This window comes from Athene cunicularia (assembly GCF_003259725.1).
Source record: "Athene cunicularia isolate RWA chromosome 2 unlocalized genomic scaffold, athCun1 chr2_part1, whole genome shotgun sequence".
Taxonomy (NCBI): Eukaryota; Metazoa; Chordata; class Aves; order Strigiformes; family Strigidae; genus Athene; species Athene cunicularia.
Window position 1 is genome coordinate 26,153,532 of NW_020799095.1, and position 18,732 is coordinate 26,172,263.

The window sequence follows — 18,732 nt, forward strand, 5'->3', positions numbered from 1 at the left end:
CTTAACTGAGAAACACCAGGAGGGATGGAAGAAGCCCTGATTGCATTTCAAGGGGAAGGAGAGGGCAGATGTGAGAGTTCCTGTGGTCCTTATCCACTGCCTCTCTCCAGCTCACATGCGCCATTTACATACCTGGCCTTAAACACATACTGCCTCCACACACAACACCTAACATGGTGCAGAAAGAGCAGCTACTTCTAAGATTAGGCTAAGCAAAGCTTGTTCTTAGCACTGCGCTGAGCAACATCTATAGCATCTTTGCTACCCAGACCAGGCTGCATGAGGGCTCTTGACACACCAAGGCACACCTGAGACTGGGTTTCGGGCCAACTAGGTAGACTGGCTTGCACCTGCATTTTTCAAGTCTACATCCTCCGAGTAGTTTCGTTATATTGTGGACCTTGGAACAGAATCTCCTTGGTTTCCTTCCCAGGGAAACCAGCTGCCTTGCTTCAGGCTGGAACTGAGGAACAGGCTAACAGGGACAAAGCAGAAAGGCTGAGGGGGGCTGGAGCAAAACTGGGACCCGATGAATTTGACATGACATGTGGTGAGGTGTGTGCGCAGTAATTCCAGCTCTATCAGAGTAACTAATTAACCTGGTTTCTGTGCTTTGCTGATGTGGCTGTATTGGTTTGGGGAAGCTTAAGCAGCTCTATCGTCAGTTTTATTTTGCAGTGACAATGCTTTTCAGTGCACAGAAACTGGATACTTTCCAGGCATGTTGCTTTAGCATGCCCCCTGGCCAGCTGCAGCCTCCTCTTCCATCACTTGAAGAGAAGACCCAGCATTTTTCCAAAGACCTCTTTTCAGTCCTTTCAAGTTGTTGATACTTTCAAATTTTTTTATTCGATTCGAAAAATAAATTTTATTCCTTGCTATTCTTATTTATTTTATATATTATTATGTATAACTTTATGAAATAAATTGCTAGATATTTAGTAAATTATTTTTATTTGGTTTAATTTTAAACCTTTTTTTGTTTTAAAAAAATTTCCATGTGCTGAAGGAGTGGATGGGGGAGGAAAATAAAGACTCCTTCATCTTGCTATGTTTGCTAACCTATAGTTTTAATACAACATCCTGGCTTTGAAGACCAAGTAACATATACAAATATGACAGCTTCATTATTGGCCACTACTCTTCTTTTTGGAGAATCATGCATTCCTTCATCCAGGGCCCTACTGTTAGCTAAGAAATAACATCATACTCCTCAGAACAAAGGGCAAAATGGCACTGGCAGTATTTTTTATGGAGAAGTTGGAAATATATGTGGAAACATATCTCCCAGCTGCACATCTTACCTGAAGAGACCAATCCATACAGGTGACGACACGATGCTTTGACCAGTGCTCATCATAAAATTGACGGTTAAAAGAAAGGTTGGCTCCTGCTTGAACATCTCTGTGTGAATTCAAACAAAATTACATTTTTTGAAGTACTAAGGTTCAAATGCTGTGAAAAGCAATGCAAAATTTTCTGACTACTCAAAACCCTGCCCAACCTGGGGAAGTCTGCCGCCTTGATTTAATTAATCTCACCAACTCTTTTGCTGATAATGAATCTGCACCAAAGAACAAATTTTATATCTGTTTCACAAAAATACATTTCTTAATTTCCCACTGCCTTCCTGATTCTTCTGAGTCACCCTGGGCCATGTCTGTGACGTTTGCTTCTCAGGAGCAAACCTGGTCCTAGCATTCAGCTCCCCCCTTTTCTGAATCTTCACCTCCAAGCTATAACCAAATCTTTCTTATTTATGACTCCTGAAATCTTAAAGGTACAGCACCTCCTCCCAGTGGTGGAGATGGCAGATGCCTTCTGGCACCATTAGGATGGGCTGAAGCTTAGCGCTGGTCCAAGGCTGCCACCCGGATGCATTTAGCCGGTCCACAGGCGTGATGCTCTAGAGTAACATCCAGTAAGGAACTTCAGTGTGACACAGCTACTGATTTGTCATGAGGCTTCAATGGATATGCAGTAGTTGAAACCTATAAACTTCCTCTCGTAACGAGTTTTGCTGCTTCTTCTCCCCTACCAGTTGCTGAATACACAACCTGTCACCTCTTGTCTTATGTGTTTAGATTGCAAACACTTTGGGAGACCATCATTTTCATCCACACAATGCATAGCACAGTGGGATCCATTACAGACCTGAGGCAGTAGTAGAATATAAACAACAGTAATTTGAATTTGTAAAAATGTCATGATATAAGCACACAGATGTATGATACTGGAATGTATACATGCACATACATATACATGTGTATACACACATTTATCTATTTCAATTATTTCTTCAGAATTTGAAATTTCATCCCCAAAATGAATCAAAAAATTAAACCACCTGAATAATATGTCAATCCCCCTCCCCAAACCCCAGAGCAGTAAGGCATGAAGCTATTTTACAAAATAATTTGGGCTTACAAAGTGACCCAAGCCTTCACAAAGAGACTTTAACCTTTTCTTAACTATAAAAATCTTTAATATAGTTTTAAAATTAAGGCTTCCTGGCATTGGAATTCTTTTTATAAAGCTTAATTTACAAAAGCAAAAAAACCCCGAACTGACCCATCTTTCTCTTCTACATCTCTGCCACTGTAGTCAAAGAAGATGTCTGAATCTTCAGCCAAAGCTCGCTCAATTACACGTATTGTCCGGTCAAAAAATATCAGGAATTCTTCTGAATGGAGAACTTGCTGTTTTTCTTCTTCTGTCAGTTCTCTAGGAGGAGCTTGGAAAATGAAAAGATGTAGTTGAGAGCATGACTTTTCATCCCTTTTCCAATGAATCAACATCTTCAGTGGGGTTTTTTTGACATGAAAGCTTGCTGTAGCAATGTCAGGACAAAAATCAAAGCTTTACTCTGAAAATCATGACTAAGAATTTTTTAGTCTATCTAAACATACTCCTGTATATTCCCAGGATGTAGCATTTACATAGAAGAGATCCTATATCTTTTATATTTATTATTCTGAAATGGAAAATACTTAAACCCCCCAAATTAAATAAACTCAGTGTTCCTATTTCAGGAAATGGCTCTGACTGACATTTTAGGCAATACCTAACTCAAAAAAAGCAGAACACTTATGTAACAAGGGACCTGTCAGAGGAGCCAAAGATAAAATAATCTTCTTAACTTATACTATAGTTCCTTGTATTCAAAGGGCTCACATAATATCTCCCTTCACTTCTTTTCTCCTTGGTGTCACCGATAAAGTCAATCTTTGTTGTAGAGCTTTTGCAAAGCAATGAAGTAAATAACCAAAGATATTCTCTGAGGCATCAAAATCAAAAGCAACCAACCGAACAACAGCTTCCTTAAGGCAGATTTATTCCTTGCAGAGGAATCCCAAGAGCCAGAGCAACAAATGTCACTGAGCTGTGGCCAAAGCTGCCCTGGGAGGGGGTAGGAAGTGCCTCGGGCTCTGGGCTTTGGTAACTCACATCTCCTGGCACTGGTCAGGATAGCCTGGCCCCTGCAAGACGAAGTTGCTCCTTTACACATACACAGAGATGCTACACCTTTACTTCCAAACCAGTATTTCCAGTATGGCCCTTCATTTGAAAAATACTATCTTTGCAGGATGCACCAATGCTACGTATCTATCAGTTTAATGACCTATTGGCAAATTCCAACTCAAACGTGAGCATCAGAGGGAAAGGAAATTGGATGTTGCTATTGCTATGGTGCAAAACTCTGTTTTCAATTACACTAGCAGGGTCATATTGATATTGTGGAAATGTTGTATATTAATTATGCCTTTGCCCACATGTGCTTTTAAGCCACCATTTTAAGTTATATTTCAGAACTGTACTTCAAAAAAATGACATTAGAATCTTCACAGTTACACCAAACCAACCATGCAACTAGCTTAAATTCCCTCAGCATGAAAGCTCTATTGACATCATGGGAATTACGCTAACAGAGAATTTTGTTCCAAATTTATAATTAGGTACACAAACAACATATCATAAACAGATTTACTGCAAAATTACAGAGACTTGTACTTAGAGTTTAACTGTTGGTCAAATGTCTCTCTGCATTTGGCTTCACATTACAGATTTGAGGTGTTTACTTGTGAAAATGACCTTGCAGTCTCTCTAGGCCATACTGGGTTAAAACACCAGCAGTCAAGAAAGATAATTCAGCATGGTGCCTCAGAGAACACGCAGTATATATCAACATTTAGCTCCAAGCCCTGTCATCCATATCAATGTTTAATTAAACAACTGACAGTTTAAAGTTGCAGTTTGAAACGATTTTCCAGTTGCTGTGTCAGGCCACACAGATACTTTCAGCTATAAGGGGGATTTAGCCCTTGCTCATGGTCTGATTTTCCCATGGTTCACACTAGAGTCGTGAGCTCCGGTGCCCAAGAATGACGCCACCACCAGCCCCAGAGGCAAGCATGGATTGAAAGGCGCAACAGTAGGCAGAGGTAGTGACATGGTCAGCATTAGTACAGTACTCAGCTCCTTCAGTTTTCAGTGTACTTGCTTTCAGAGCACTCCCTGTGGTTGGGAGAGGCTGTTATCACCATGCTTAGGTTTGCCTCAACTGGTCAGAGTTAGCTCTGAAAGACAAAAATCTCTGCACTACACCTGGGCTAAATATAGAGAGCAGGAAAAATGCAAAAGATGGAGGAGTAATTTGGCCCTCAGGAGACAAAGCAGCTGAGAAGTTAGAAACTTGAGCCTTTGATGATCTCCTATGGCCTTGGCCCTATGCCTCCTACCACCAGGTTAGAGGTCCCCGTGGAGCTCCACACATCCAGAGAATATCTACATTCCCCCCTCACAGTCCCCCTGAGTAGCAGAGCGACAATTCCCAAGGCAGGAGCACAATTTGCCTCTAAGTGCTTTAGACAGAAGCAACGCATGTGATAAAAAAAAGAATGACTAGCAAAAAGTACAGGTTGACCTATTGCAGCATCCACTGCTGAATAGTAATTGGCACTAAGGGAACTCATCTGGCAAGGAAGCCTGTAATGAGGCAATATCCCACTGTCACCACTAAAGCATCGCTTTCCGAGAATCAAAGACAACAAGCATGACAATGCAGCGAAATGGCATAAAAGGGGAGAAAATAACTGCAAGGCAACTGGAAAACTCATTGTAAACTGCTCCAAATGGTAAAAATTATTTGCTAAATCAAATCCTCTCTACAGCTTGGAAATATAAATTTATTACTCAGTCATTTGCCAACTACAACTGGCAAAGAAAATACAACCAAAAATCAATAGAAAGGGAAAAGGCAAAAAATAAACACCTTTGGAGCTGTGGGGTGTTCACCAGCAATGGAGACACACATGATTGCAGTTCTACCTCAGCAAAATCTCCCTTGCAGTTAGCAATGATCTGTGGGAGGCCAGCAGTCTATTAAACCCTCTTCGGCATCAGAAACACCTTGGCTAAAGTTTGTAGGGCATAAATCAGCTTACCTCATTCATCTGACTGACACACCAGATGCCCCCTGGCGATATTAAGCTTCATATTTTAACCTTATTTTCTTCTTTCATTCGGCTGCCTCTGAAGTTTTATTTGAGGCAATCTCTTCTTACAAGAATGTTAACATCATTACTTTTTCCAGTGTAAAACATTGCTGCAACTATTGAAAATACATGAAGTATAAGCAAAAAACCCAAACCAGACTTGTTCTTTCAAATACGAAGAGTTTCTAACCATTTATCTTTCAGAGCCACTTCCATTTTCCCCTTGTTCCTTGTCCCTGTCTGTCCATTACCTCGAATAAAATAAAAAGAATCGGTGTAATTTTCTGCAATTTTTCTTCCTATCTGGGAGCTTACAGTTACTTTGATCTCAGCTTTCAAGAGACACAGGCTCTCTTCAAGGAAAACTCTGAAAAACATAAGTAGCTGATCAAAGTATTTTTTGTTTTGTTTTGTCACGGAGACCTGTGTGATGTGACAATATCTTCAGAAATTCCCTGTAAGAATACAGCATTTGCCTTCAAGTATCTGCTCTGGCATAAAAACCAAACAAACCACATCTAACCTTCTGTGTCTAACAAAGCCTAGTGTGATGCTTAGCTTACCAGTGCTAAAAGTTACCTGCTTATTGCCTGGAGTGCAATGAAAGCTCTTGTAAAGGAAGACCTATACTTTGCTCTTGTTTCTATACCGTGGTTTCGTAACAAACTGTTGTGGCTGTGATCTGCTTCCCGCCTGTAGGAGCTGAACCCACCCCTGGCCCCGTTCAGCTCATGGCAAGATGACCCATAGTGAGGCCACCATGTTCTGCCTAACAGGGCCACTGGACACCCTGTTTGTCCATGGACCCACTGAAACATTGATAGGATCACGCACCCACAAGTAGAGTGCTGTCCGGGTAGCTCTGAGGTTTATGAGGACAACAACATGTATCAAAGAAGCCCTGTACTCATGTTAACATATAATACTGTACCAAATAAAATGGAATTTACATTTAAAATTAAAACACTGTGCAGTTAGATACGCATGGAGGACACCGCAGGGGAAGAAAATGCGAGATATATCTGTAATGAAAGACACTGTACACTTGGGCATGAGCAAAAACGTCTAGAACATATAACAAAAATTGAACATGATACGGAAACAACAGATTTGTTCAACACTTATTTCTGAAAAATAAGAGAATTTTATTATTTCACGTGATTTAACATGATCCTCTGAAATACTATATTTCACATCGAGTCTCTTGCCCACAAATGTCTTTGGACAAAACAAAAAAATATTCATGTTAAAATATTTCCTTGGGTCTTTAGGAACTAAGATAAAAAATGCTGCAGACTTGTTCTTATCTGGCAGAAGTGGGTTTGTAATACATATAAATAGTTATGATAACAGTACAGGATCAAATTCACAAATATTTAAAAACCAGGATCTGAGTCTTCTCCCAAGGGAGGCAAAAAGATATTTTTAAAAGAAACCCAAAACAACAAAACAAAAAAAGACCCACATTTAAATAAGTATAATAGAATATAAAAAATATTCTCCCGGAACCTCAGCAATTGTAAAAACCTGACAAAAGAAATTAAGTCCATTAAAGGCAAAAAAAGAAAAAAAAAGAAAAAGAGTAAGTGAATGAAAGAAAGGGCAAACTAATAAAAACAGTAAAGCAGGAAGCAGCCTTGTTATGAGCCCAGAGATATAACGAGAGACAGAAGGAGATTAGTAAAACCCTTTTAAGAGCTGTGTTATTTCTTTCAGCATGTATTTAAACCCATGTAAACTGTAGATGTGTTGAAGACCGAGGATGGTAGAAACGTACAGCATGAGAACTGCAAGGTGCTAAGGGGCTCTCAGCAGCTTTTAGTCCTTGTCTGTTGATAGCCCCTGGTGCTCTCGTTTGTCTCGTGCTTCTCATTTTTATGTCAGCCTTGATAAGTGCTGTATCCTGGTTTGGTATGTGCCATATCCTGGTTTGGCATGTGCTGTATCCTGGTTCTGTCAGGTTTAAAATGCAAGTCCCTGTGTGGCACAATTGCTGAACATTTAAAGGGAGACTTTGAGGTGCTTTTAGAGATTTTTTCAGTTCTGGAGTAGCAGGGCCCAGAGCCTTAAATCTGAAGCTGTGTCAGGCAGGGCTGTTCCCACTGACCATGCTTCTCCAGGGGCTGTGCTGAGCCACGTCCCTGAGCATGCCATCAGGATGGGTCAGCACACCCGAGCTCACTGTGGTGTTGGTGGAGTGAAACGGAGGTTATTACAAAGCTGGCAACCTTGTCCTGCTTCTCCAATACTGATGCCTGAGCTGGTGAGAGCTAAACCATCTCCCCTGCTGCAGCCTGCTAAATGGACACCCAAGCCCCATGCACAAGGCCAGGGTGAGAGGGGGGCACAGCAGTACTTTGAAGCTGCAGATCGCAGCCTCCCCCATCACAGCCTCTCATGCAAGTTTCTGTGGATATATCCACAGCTTCAGATAAATGCAGGTTGAGGCCCTTTTTCAAGACCCAGCCTGTCCCACTGTTCATGTGGTTTCTACTGACACAAAGAGGCACCTTAGGTGGAGCTCCTGAGCTCTCTGGCAGTGGAAAGCCCCAACCCACTTGATGCCACAGTTTGGGACCAGGCTCTTGTTTACATGGTCAGGAGAGGCTGGGAACAGGCAGAGCCCAACACAGTTCACCAGCAGGTATCCCACACTCAGCTCTTCCAAGGATGGTGGGGACACCATGCACATGAGACATGGATGACAACAGGCAGACCCGTAGAAGAAACATGGCTTCATATGCTTCAAACAGTCAACAAGCCAGGTCTTCACCTCCCATTCCAGAAACACTTTGGGGGGCTTGAGCTGCTCCTCTGTCCTTAGCACCTCCACAGCACTGAAGTGCCACTGGAGGTGTTGCGCCAGGCAGGCTGCCCTGTTGCAGGTGCACTGTGTACCTTATGGTGGATGCTGAGACAGGTCCAGAACTAAAGTCAGACCCTGCAAACAGCCGTGCCTGCTGAATAATCCCACCAAACTCCACAGAGACCAACCTCGGGTGTGCAGGGGGAAGACGAGGAAATTAAGCATGCAATAAATGTCTGTAGAATTAAATTGGACTACCTATAAACCACAGAGAAAAAAAAAATCACATTTCCTCTTAAAATACCATTATAAAAATAGAACACTCCTGTCCTGTTGGCTTGGGGAGAGGGAGACTGAACAGACTGGATCCAAGCTTTATTTTTCATCCTGACCTATTTCTGAGTTATGCTTATGAAAAAATTGTCTGCCTTTCTCTCCCTGCACTTCTCTCCCATCTTTTTTTTTTTTTTTTCTTACACTCCTATAACTCAAAAAAGGCCACGCTGATTTTTTTAAATCTGTTAAAAAATGTGCTCCCTGAGCTGAAACCAAATTTCAGCCCAGAGCAAATTTTTACGGCTGGGTTATAAATCCCTGAAAAACAGGATTCATAATGGAAGTGCTGACACAGCCTTAACTACTATATAGCAGTGTGAATGGCGCCACTATAATATCTATTAGAGATTCTTTAAAAAGTTTGCAAAATATTGTCTTGCCTTGCAGAGAAAAAGAAGCCAGAGTACTTAATGCCAACATAAACATGCTTTTAACCCATTATGTGCTAATTTGCAGAAAAGCTATTAATTCTGAGTAGGCACACAGCGCGCAGCACCGACAGGAAATGTTCTTCTAAACTCCTGTTTGACTTGTAACATGGTTTTAATCACTTCCATGAAACACAAACTATGGCTTCAAACTGAATGTAGCTCAGAACATGAGAAGGGTGATTACAACAGAGAGGAAAACAGGATTTTGTTGGCGAAAGGGCTAAAGCCAACAGACACCAAATGCTAAAAAATGGGACTCCATTCCCTGTCAATTTGGGGACTACTGCTTCATTTGATTCACAGCATTTAATGCCAGTCATCAGCATACCACTATTTTATCTGTCACAACATGTATTGCAGGTCAAGTTCACTTTCTATCAGGCAATGAGCATGCTTCCTTGAACCCAGTCAAGTGTTAGCACCTCACAAAGCTGGTTCTGCTAAAACAAGCTCTGCCTTGCTTTTACAGCCTGCAGTTTGTGTGTCTCAGACTCGTGCTAAACTAGCCCACTTGATCTATCTCCTGTTTGGGGGGGGGTGGTGGTGGTGGTGGTGGTGTCTGCTAGGCAGGGAAAGGGAGCACTGCCCCAAGACTAAAACATATCAAAGAAATACGGCAGTGTCACTTTGTCAGCAAAGTACCAAAAAGTCTAACTTGAAAACCCAAGAAAAAGTGAAATAAATGAGTTCAGGAACATACTTAGATTTTTTTCTTCTTCATACAGGAGTTTGTGCTTTCTCCCCAGGTATAAGCAGTAGCATTACTGTTATGTAGAAATAAATGGGGGTGGGATCAGCTGTAATCTGAATACTAGAGGGACATTCAGCAACTCATGACAGTGCTTATGCACTGGTTGCAGTGATATCATTTTTATGGCTTCCTGTCATCATCAGTAGAAGAAATACTGTTAGGTCCAGTGACTGCTAGAGCTGACTCCACAGTTTTGGAAGGAAGGGTAATTTTCAGGAAAAAGTAAGTTTTTCTATGTTACCATGTTTCTTGCTTATGTCTTCATTTCTGCCTTTGCAGACTCTTGTGTGACTCCTGTTCCTGCTGTCATTGCTGCTTCCCTCTGCCCAAGGCAGTGGTGGCTGGGGGCAGTGGGAGAAGCAAAAGGATGAGGAGTGGGAGGAGTAAGCTCCCCACTCTGTGTTTCTGCAAGGACCTAATGAGCAATGGATACTGCAGTATTTATGGCATGGGTGATTTCTATGAAGCTCTTAAGAGGGAAGAAAGATCAATTTGTAATCAAAACACAATGGCTGGTACTGCAACTCACTTTAGCGTGTGAGGATAGCTAATGCGGGCACTATACACCAGACTTAGGTTTTCTGGACACTGTTCTAAATCATGTCAGGCTCCTCTGGATGAGAAAGGAGCATCCACTGCTGTGTTCACAGTTAACAATTTCATGGGCTTCTCTGTAAATGTCTCTGTATTTTTCCCCTAGTGAGATTATCTTGTTATAAACAAAGCCAATCACAGAATCATCCTGATAACATCACCGTAGCAAGAAGTGACTTAGGCCCTACCTGAGGAAGTAAGTTACTTTTCAAGAGGGTAAACATCTTTGTGAGCAGTTCTGGCAATACAGCACTAAGAAAAGCTGGAGAAGAAACTTATTTCGTCTCACAGTGGAGTTGTTATTTCAACTCTTTTCTCCTGCTCCACACTGGGGTTAGCATTGACTGTTCAAAGCAACACACCGGAAGAGTCAACACACTAGTAAGTTCCCAGATGAGGAAGACCAAATTTCACATCCCTCTTCTAATTACAAAAGACAGAACGGGTCCAAGAGAAGCAAATGAGAGGCACCCAGCATATCCACCGTGTCCAGTGCTGACATGCACAACCTCACAACTTTGGCAAGTGTCTCTTGTCTGCACCAGAAGGAAGTAGTAGCCTGAATTTTTTGTCTTTTGTAACCCTGGAGAGTGTCTCAATCCAGAGGAATGGACAGAAAGGCTGGACCTGTCTGGCTTTGGTTTTGACCTTAAGTTCCTTTGGGGCAGCTCCCACAAAAAGTTTTCATTTTGACAGTCAACATTTTTCATTGAAATGGTTTTCTGCTGGAAGATTCCTAACCACCACTAGGTTTAACTTTGCCCCTCTCAAGCAAGTAAACAGTTATGGGCTCTAAGTACCCATGGAGACCAACCAACTTTATGGAGCTGCTGGAATGCCTGGCATTCGCATTTTAAATCTTTCATGTAAGCAGGCTATTTGAGCCAGAGGACAAGTAAGCAGCAGTCCTGGAATCCAAGAATCTCTACTTTGTTCCCAAATTATGAGGACATGTAGCTTCTTCTAAACAGCTGAAGTCTTGTGCCTTTCACAAACTTCTCAGACCTACCAACTGAGTTGCTGGGATACAATTTTCTGCTTTTATTCCACTCACATGTTTTTGAATCAATAAAACTGGTGACTGTCTTGATTTCGCAGTGTTCTCAGTAATGGAAAATACCTATGAGAATAACTATTTGCAGGACTCAGTCCTTTAAAGCTGTAACAAAATCCTTCTCATTTTTAAAAGTACCTTCTTTCACTTCCTGCTTCTGATCTTGATTTTCTGTCTCCAAGTCATCCTGTGCTTTTGGTTCCACCATCTCTTCATCATCTTCATCCTCTGAAAAGAAAGGAAGAAAAAAATTTGTGAGATTCTCCTCTTTAAGGGGGATGTATCTTATCTCCTCTTTAAGGGGGATTGTGTATCTTATGACTATAAACTGGCAGTAAACATAGGTAAAGCAAAGTGAACAATAAATGTAAACATCTACATTTATACTCAGAGCAAAACTCTCAGACATTTCCCCCCTGACTGCAAGACAATATGCTAAACACAGGGCACCTGCCACTTCAGCTCCCTGCAGCAACTTCCCATCTCAGATGTTGGCTGAGTATCTCCCTGACCTTGGAGATGACTTCTTGGATGGCATAAGAACAGATGCAAGCATGTTTCAGCCTGGCAGCTATTCCACAGTTAGGACACCTGCTATCCAGATACCTCATTTCCATTTCAAGTCTCACCAGATTAATTTGTCTTTTGACCTACTGGAAAGGGTTAAATAGAAATCTGACCTCGGGTCAGATGCCACTAGCAAGCAAACAAGCATGGTACAGTTCTGAAAAGTCATCACCATCAACTGGGGGAACACAGCAACCAAAAGTGGCATTTGGAGTTTAAGAACCATTCTTGCATTAATACGAATTTAATGAACACTAAAATTTGACACATGTCAGTTACTACTGCCAGATGTTTTAATGACCTTTTCTGACCTATGCAAATGCCTCTTTCCCTTCCCCTCTCTCCCCACACTCACATGTTCTCATTTTATTCAGGAGGGCAAACTATTCATTCCTTGATGTCTGTCTGAAGTTACAGGGGTTCTGATTGTCCAGACCAAAACATAATACAAATAGAGCTGGAAAGACAGTGATGCACCAAAATGGCTCAAAGCCTACCTAACCCTCATTACTTGTTCCCAGCGACAGCAATGTGATCTATTCTCCAGTGCCCAGGGCCGGCACTCAACCCACTCACATTTCTGAGAGGGTAGGGATGCTCAGCCTTCTATATTCAGTGAACTACAAAGACTGAAAATAGAGCTGGTCCTAAAAGAGTGAGTTACAGTAATTAACAATTAGGATGAGCAGATCTGTAGGCTATGAAGGAAATATTTTGGAGTGATTCTGGAGCTTGACGTACCTTCAAGGCATAGCAAGCACCACTGGTGCCTCGGGTTGGTCCATCACATGAGAGAACATGTGTTGTCCTGGCCCTGGGGCAGTTAGCTGTCAGCAAAACCACTACAGTTCCTTCAGGGCTTTCTAAGCAATATGCATGTTACCACATGGTTCCTCATGACATGGCACTTCTCCAGGCACACTCCCTGCTCTACCACTGCCACGCTAACATGGCCTGGAAGCAGGCAGGGGGCAACATGTCATGCTTCTTCAACTGCTCGGCTACTGGCACCTTCTCCTGCAAAGGCTTGCTGAAATCAGTCCTGGCTTCTTGGGGATATGTTGGTGCTGACAGGTTGCATTTAGCCAACAGTAACACACAGCTGTATTTTGTCTTCAGTAATATAATAGACACCATACTATTCTCACCATATTGCCTACCCTAGGACTTCTCCCCCCAGAAGCCCACGGAGTGCATGTTGCTGGCTGACATTTTGGCTAGAGAGCATGGCTTAGCCATGGCTCAGCATGGATAGATAAGTTTTTCTCTCTTGGGAAAATGAGGAAATCTTGACATAAGATATGCCATAGCTCTCCCTACTGCTAGTGACTGCAATGAGGAGAAAGGGAAAGCTTGGCTCTTCAGCTGTCAGAGCTGAGGGATAACCATGTGCTCCCCAGGCTGGGAAGGAAGGAGGAATCCAGCATGGATAGAGAGGCATCTCCAGAATTAAAAGCATTACTAACAAATGCTACTCTTTATTAGGGACTTTTCAGATCATGAAACTCAGAATGGGGAAAAGGTAGGGTATTCATGATGCCTCACTTGACAATTACGTTTCCCTAGGTACCCTGTATAGAAGGGCTAGAGAGAAGCCTCTTTTAGAGAGCAAGACAAGGTGTTTCAGTTCAGCAGAGTAAACACATTCCTCTGTCCACTGGCTAAAAGACAGATAACATCCAATGAAGTCAGCAGAGAGTCAGTGAGAAAAGCTCTCTCTCCTGCTGTACACACATAGGAGGGGTAAAAAAAGCTCCTGCTGCCATCAGTCTGTGGCACTAGTGGAGATGGGGATGTATGAAAGAGAGAGGCACTCACAGTTTCAAAGAACAGATGAGAAGTGTGAGAAGGGTGAGGAGTGACCAGCGCAGCAGGGAGTGAATACTCTGCTAACCTCAGGTACATACGCACACACAGATAGGATCACAATGGTGTACAGATATATGCACGCAGACATGCTTATGGTAGATACCTAATGAAGCCAACTCCCACAAGAGTTTTGTGAGTCTTGCATTACGAGTTTTCATTCCCTAGAGCACTAGCTCTTGGAGCCAGCTGTTTACATATGGATTTCAGCTTCCATTTTTAACCTGTTTTCAACCTGTCAGCTTGTGAAAGGAAGTTTCAGGAGGGCAAGGGTTTCAGAAAACTTGCAGGCAGCAAACAAAATATAAACCAATATTTTTAAGGTAGCACGCTATGCTTTTTTAATGCCTACTTGTAATTTAGTAATGGATAGGGATGATGTAGCAAATGTAGAACCTGAGACTGAAGTCAAGCAAATTTATCCCTGTCCCCTAGAAGTTCCTGATCCCCTGATTTTGTGTTTCAAATTGTTTGCCTGCCTTTAGCCCATTCCTGCTTCTAAAGCAGAGTAGGAATGAATGGCTGACGCACAGCTGGAGCAGAGGGATGTACTGATACTTTGGCACCTATTAAGGTAGAGATCTTCTTTGCTTCCCTTCCTTCCTTTTCTGCAAACAATCAGAAACAAGTTTCCATAGATTCCTCTAGACTTAATTGCAGCAGGAAAAATAAGTAAAGGCTATTACAACACATGCCATGCCTTTTTCCAAGGGCACACACACCAATAAATTCGTTTTACTGAGAAGGCAGTGCAAGAGTTTTTAGCAGATTAGACACAGTTCAGATGTCCTTATTTATTTACAGAGAAATGTATACACATACACAGAGAAAGTCAGCTAAAAGAATGATAGGGTTGTGAGCCAAATGCTAAAATGCTAGCAAATGCCAGAATTTGGATTGCCTGGGCACGATTAGCTCCTTCCCCCTCCCCACGTGTAGGCATGATGACATCATTCTGGAATTTCCTCCCTCTTGAGTGCTTGGCCTCATTTTCTGGGTGCTCAACAAGAGACACCTGGGGCCTGAAATGCAGAAGTGCTGAGAGCTGAAGTCAACCGGCCCTGTGCTTTGAGTGGAGAAAGTGCTAGAGAAATGCTACGTGTGCAAAAATTCCCACATCTCTTTTTCAGTTTTCACTGAAAGTTGTCATTCTGACATTTTTGTCCTTTCCCCCCCTGTCCTTCACTGCTTTTGCATGATGGCAATAATATTGTGAAGATAATAGCATTCTCACCATGCACAGATGTGTTGCAGATACATTCATCAGCATTTAGGGCCCATTAAGATGCTCTCATGGGAGCAACAGAGAAACAAAAGCTTGGAAGGGGATTAATGTTTTCTGTGCTCTGTGTAACACTTGGATCATGTGCATTAACATGAGATCTGAAGCCGGAGCACTCAATGGAAACACCGGAAGGGTTAAAAAACTGCCTCCCCATTGACTGGCTGAAACAAGAATCTGTCAAGGAAAAAACCCTAGGTTATCATGTAATTAAAACTGTATCATCATACATATTCAAAAGGACTAATTACGGATGCCCAGGAAACCTGCACTCTGGAATATCCAATGTTGCTTGGCTTTGCAACCTGAATGTTTATTTGCCTTTTTTTTTTTCTTATATTGCGCACTATTAAATGCCAGTGTATGCACACTTACACACGTTCATAGTATATACATTTGCTATTGTGCCTAAGTATGGTTATGCATTTGTACATTTGACTGTGCACATACACATACATTACAGAATAATGGGAAATGCTTCAGCCATTACAGAATAATGGGAAATGCTTCAGCATTCATTTTCTTGTGTTTTACTTAAATGTGACAAAGATAACATTTATTGTACACATATTGGAGAATCTATGAGCATCTACATCGTTATTTGTTTCCACATGTGCCTACTCGTATTGGATGTGCCATTGCACTAATTGTCCAGGGACATGAAGACACTTCTGTAGTTCCCAAACACAAATAGCCTTCTCTATTTAAGAGCATATCTGACACTGGGAAGTTTAGAGGGATAACTTTTTAACTGTTTACATCACAGTAGTAGGAGTCTTCTAGTCACATTTGGCAAACACAGAGTTGCTACTGGCACCAGTGGTGTTACACCCTGTTCAGAAGATCTAAATCAGAACCCAAATGTCTATTAAAGGAACCACATGAAAAAGAGCTAGTAATGAAGAAGTGTATAGCTGCTGTGTAACACTTCTTTGTAGATCTCAAAGGACTTTGCAGGGAGGCCAGTTTTAATATGCCCGTTTACCCTGCAAAAGCTGACGGATAGGCCCACTCACTGTAGATCACTCAGTAGACCAGCAGCTGAATGAAGAATAGAGGGTCGGTCTCAGAGTTTCAGCCTAGAGTCCTGCCCACTAAGGCCACCTTGCCTTTTACTGTAAATAAACAATTCCTCAATGGAAATGATCATTAAATGCTTAGGTTAAAGATGTTTGTCTGCTGAAGCTGGTGGAACCATATGTGGGATTAATATAGACTGAGATAGCTGGACCAAACACCGTTTCTTCTTAATTCAGAGCTTGATGACTCTCCAGGCTCTAGGAGGTGGCCAATCAGTCCTAACAGTGCTTTGTTTAACATGATGAAGTCAAAGCAGAGCAATTGTTCTCAGCTTGTACTTAGCTTTGAACATTCCTGCTTCTGTTCCAGATCAGAAGGGGTCTTGTCTGTCTAAACGCTTGCCTGTTTTTTCCAACTAGAGAAGTTACTCTGATAAAAAAGTATGATCTCTCCCTACAAACCTGCTTTTGTTTAATCTGTGTGTAAACTACTAATTTTCGAATATTACCCAACTACTAGCTCCAATGAGCCTTCTCTATGCCTGGTCTTTGCCTTGGCCTCCACAAGGATGGATCACTACTTCGTAATTGCAGTAAATGGAGGGGGAAGCCCTGTAAACACGTGGCTAACTCCCTGGCACCTGCAGAAGAAATCCCCATATGTGCTGACCTGGATCAAATGTTCAGAGGGAGAACAGATGATGTCAGAAACACAGACCCTGCATTTCTACAGAGCTGGACTATTTATTACTTGCTTGGACTTTCCAGGGTTTTAAATCACTGTATTTATTTTTACACTGTATAAAACCATACCAGGCACATTCAGGACAAACTAGAATACAATAATTACATCTGAGAGGATTGCACATGACATTGGCTTAGGGTTTTCATTCTTGAGATGAATACTGTTTTGCTAGGGTCAACATTTTCTTTGTTAGTTGTCTGAGTTTTGGATTGCCAGTTTTAGGCAGTTGGCATTGGTACTGCTCAAATAGTTTACTAAATAGCTATTTTTTTGAGAATTTATGTAATTATAGGCCTCTGCTCTGCTAGTATATGTCCTGCCAGCTGAACAGCAGGCAGCATGTTGTGTATTCTTCTTGGGTGGAGGATTTACACCTCTTCAGACCTGTACCTCTGAGATTAGCTAAGAAGTTGCAGCTTCTGTGTATTGTTTTTAGTATTGACAGCTATACTGAACTAGACTGACAGCTCTGTTTTTAATTCTGGGTAGGTACAAACAATCCATTTACTAAAGACATATTGTTAAAATAGCAATTTAATTAGCATCACAATTATATATTTTATTGCCTGAGTCACTGATATACGAGAAGCCAGTGGGTTGTTATATGGGGTCTTATATCAGCATCAACATTCCTTCAGTGCATGAGAAGGATCAGTTGTGCATACGACACCCAATAAAATCAAGTGTCTTCACAAGAAACAGACTTGATATTTGCAACTATGAAATACCAGAAACTGTTGTATCGCTTTTATATTTACAACTGTTCAAATTAATTTTGCCGTTTGTTACGAAATTAAAAACTGAGCAAGGACAAATGCATCATGTTTATATTGACATAAGCCTGGATCAAACAAGTTGAATATCATTGGCATTATCCTGAGAAGGAGTTAAAATGCTGTCTTTCCTTTATGAATATGTTCTTTCCATCACTAGCAAAATATGCAACAAACAAGGGAACACATAGTTTTTCAAATAGGACTGCTTGACATTTCACATTTTTGAAAATCTATGATTTGCAAACTGGCTGAATAACCTATTTTTCATATAATGTAATTTTTTGAAATATGTCCAGTTTTTCACTTTCATCTTTTGACTGCCCTTTGAAGCAAGAAGAGAATTAATTCATCAGTGGATTTTGTTTGCAGAGTGGGATGTGAGACTGGACGTACATTGGGCACATGTTAGTCATCCCAGATGGAAATATTCTTGCATGCAGGCTCTTCTTGGCAATAGGCAGCTGCCTCCTAAAATGTGTTTCAGTTAGCCAAAGCAGGGAAGACTACTCAGCGCTGAATACTGAAAAAAACCCAAGAGGTGAACACATCTTGACCTAAACTCCGTGCAACAGGCAACAAGTTTCAGATGAGAATTTCATGTGAGCCTGAGCTTGCAAGCATATTTGCATGCAAGAATCATACGCATGCAAGGTATCTCTGTCCCCTACCCAGAAAGATACTTAAATCTGCATTGCAGGAACATTAAAAAGTTCCAGGTCATCCTTCTAGATTTTCCTATCCCTAACAGGGCACATTCCCAACATATCATCTTGTGCTTATGAACTAGTACAGAGAAGTTGTGCTTTCTAATGGCTGTCAGATAAAAAAACCAACATTAGGAAAATAAAGGGTAAAATTAGATGAATGAATATCTGGAACTATCATATGGCCCTAAAAGACTCGAACAGAAGCATGTGACATTCTTCCTTCCCTTTCCACCTATAGGATTTTTAATAATCTGAAGAAAATGTTCTGTCTGTGTATTCTTTGATTGCAGTTCTGGAAGAGCA

At 41.5% G+C, this 18,732-nt stretch overlaps 1 protein-coding gene across 1 annotated transcript in view; it reads right to left on the reverse strand.

Moving 5' to 3' along the window:
- DYNC1I1 (dynein cytoplasmic 1 intermediate chain 1) overlaps positions 1-18,732 on the reverse strand; it is a 179,026-nt gene that overhangs the window by 79,053 nt on the left and 81,241 nt on the right. The window contains exons 6-8 of the mRNA XM_026843204.1: positions 11,606-11,695; positions 2,572-2,734; positions 1,305-1,404 (exon numbers count right to left, since the gene is read on the reverse strand). Of these exons, the coding sequence (XP_026699005.1) occupies positions 1,305-1,404; positions 2,572-2,734; positions 11,606-11,695 (353 nt within the window). The remainder of the gene's footprint in view (positions 1-1,304; positions 1,405-2,571; positions 2,735-11,605; positions 11,696-18,732) is intronic.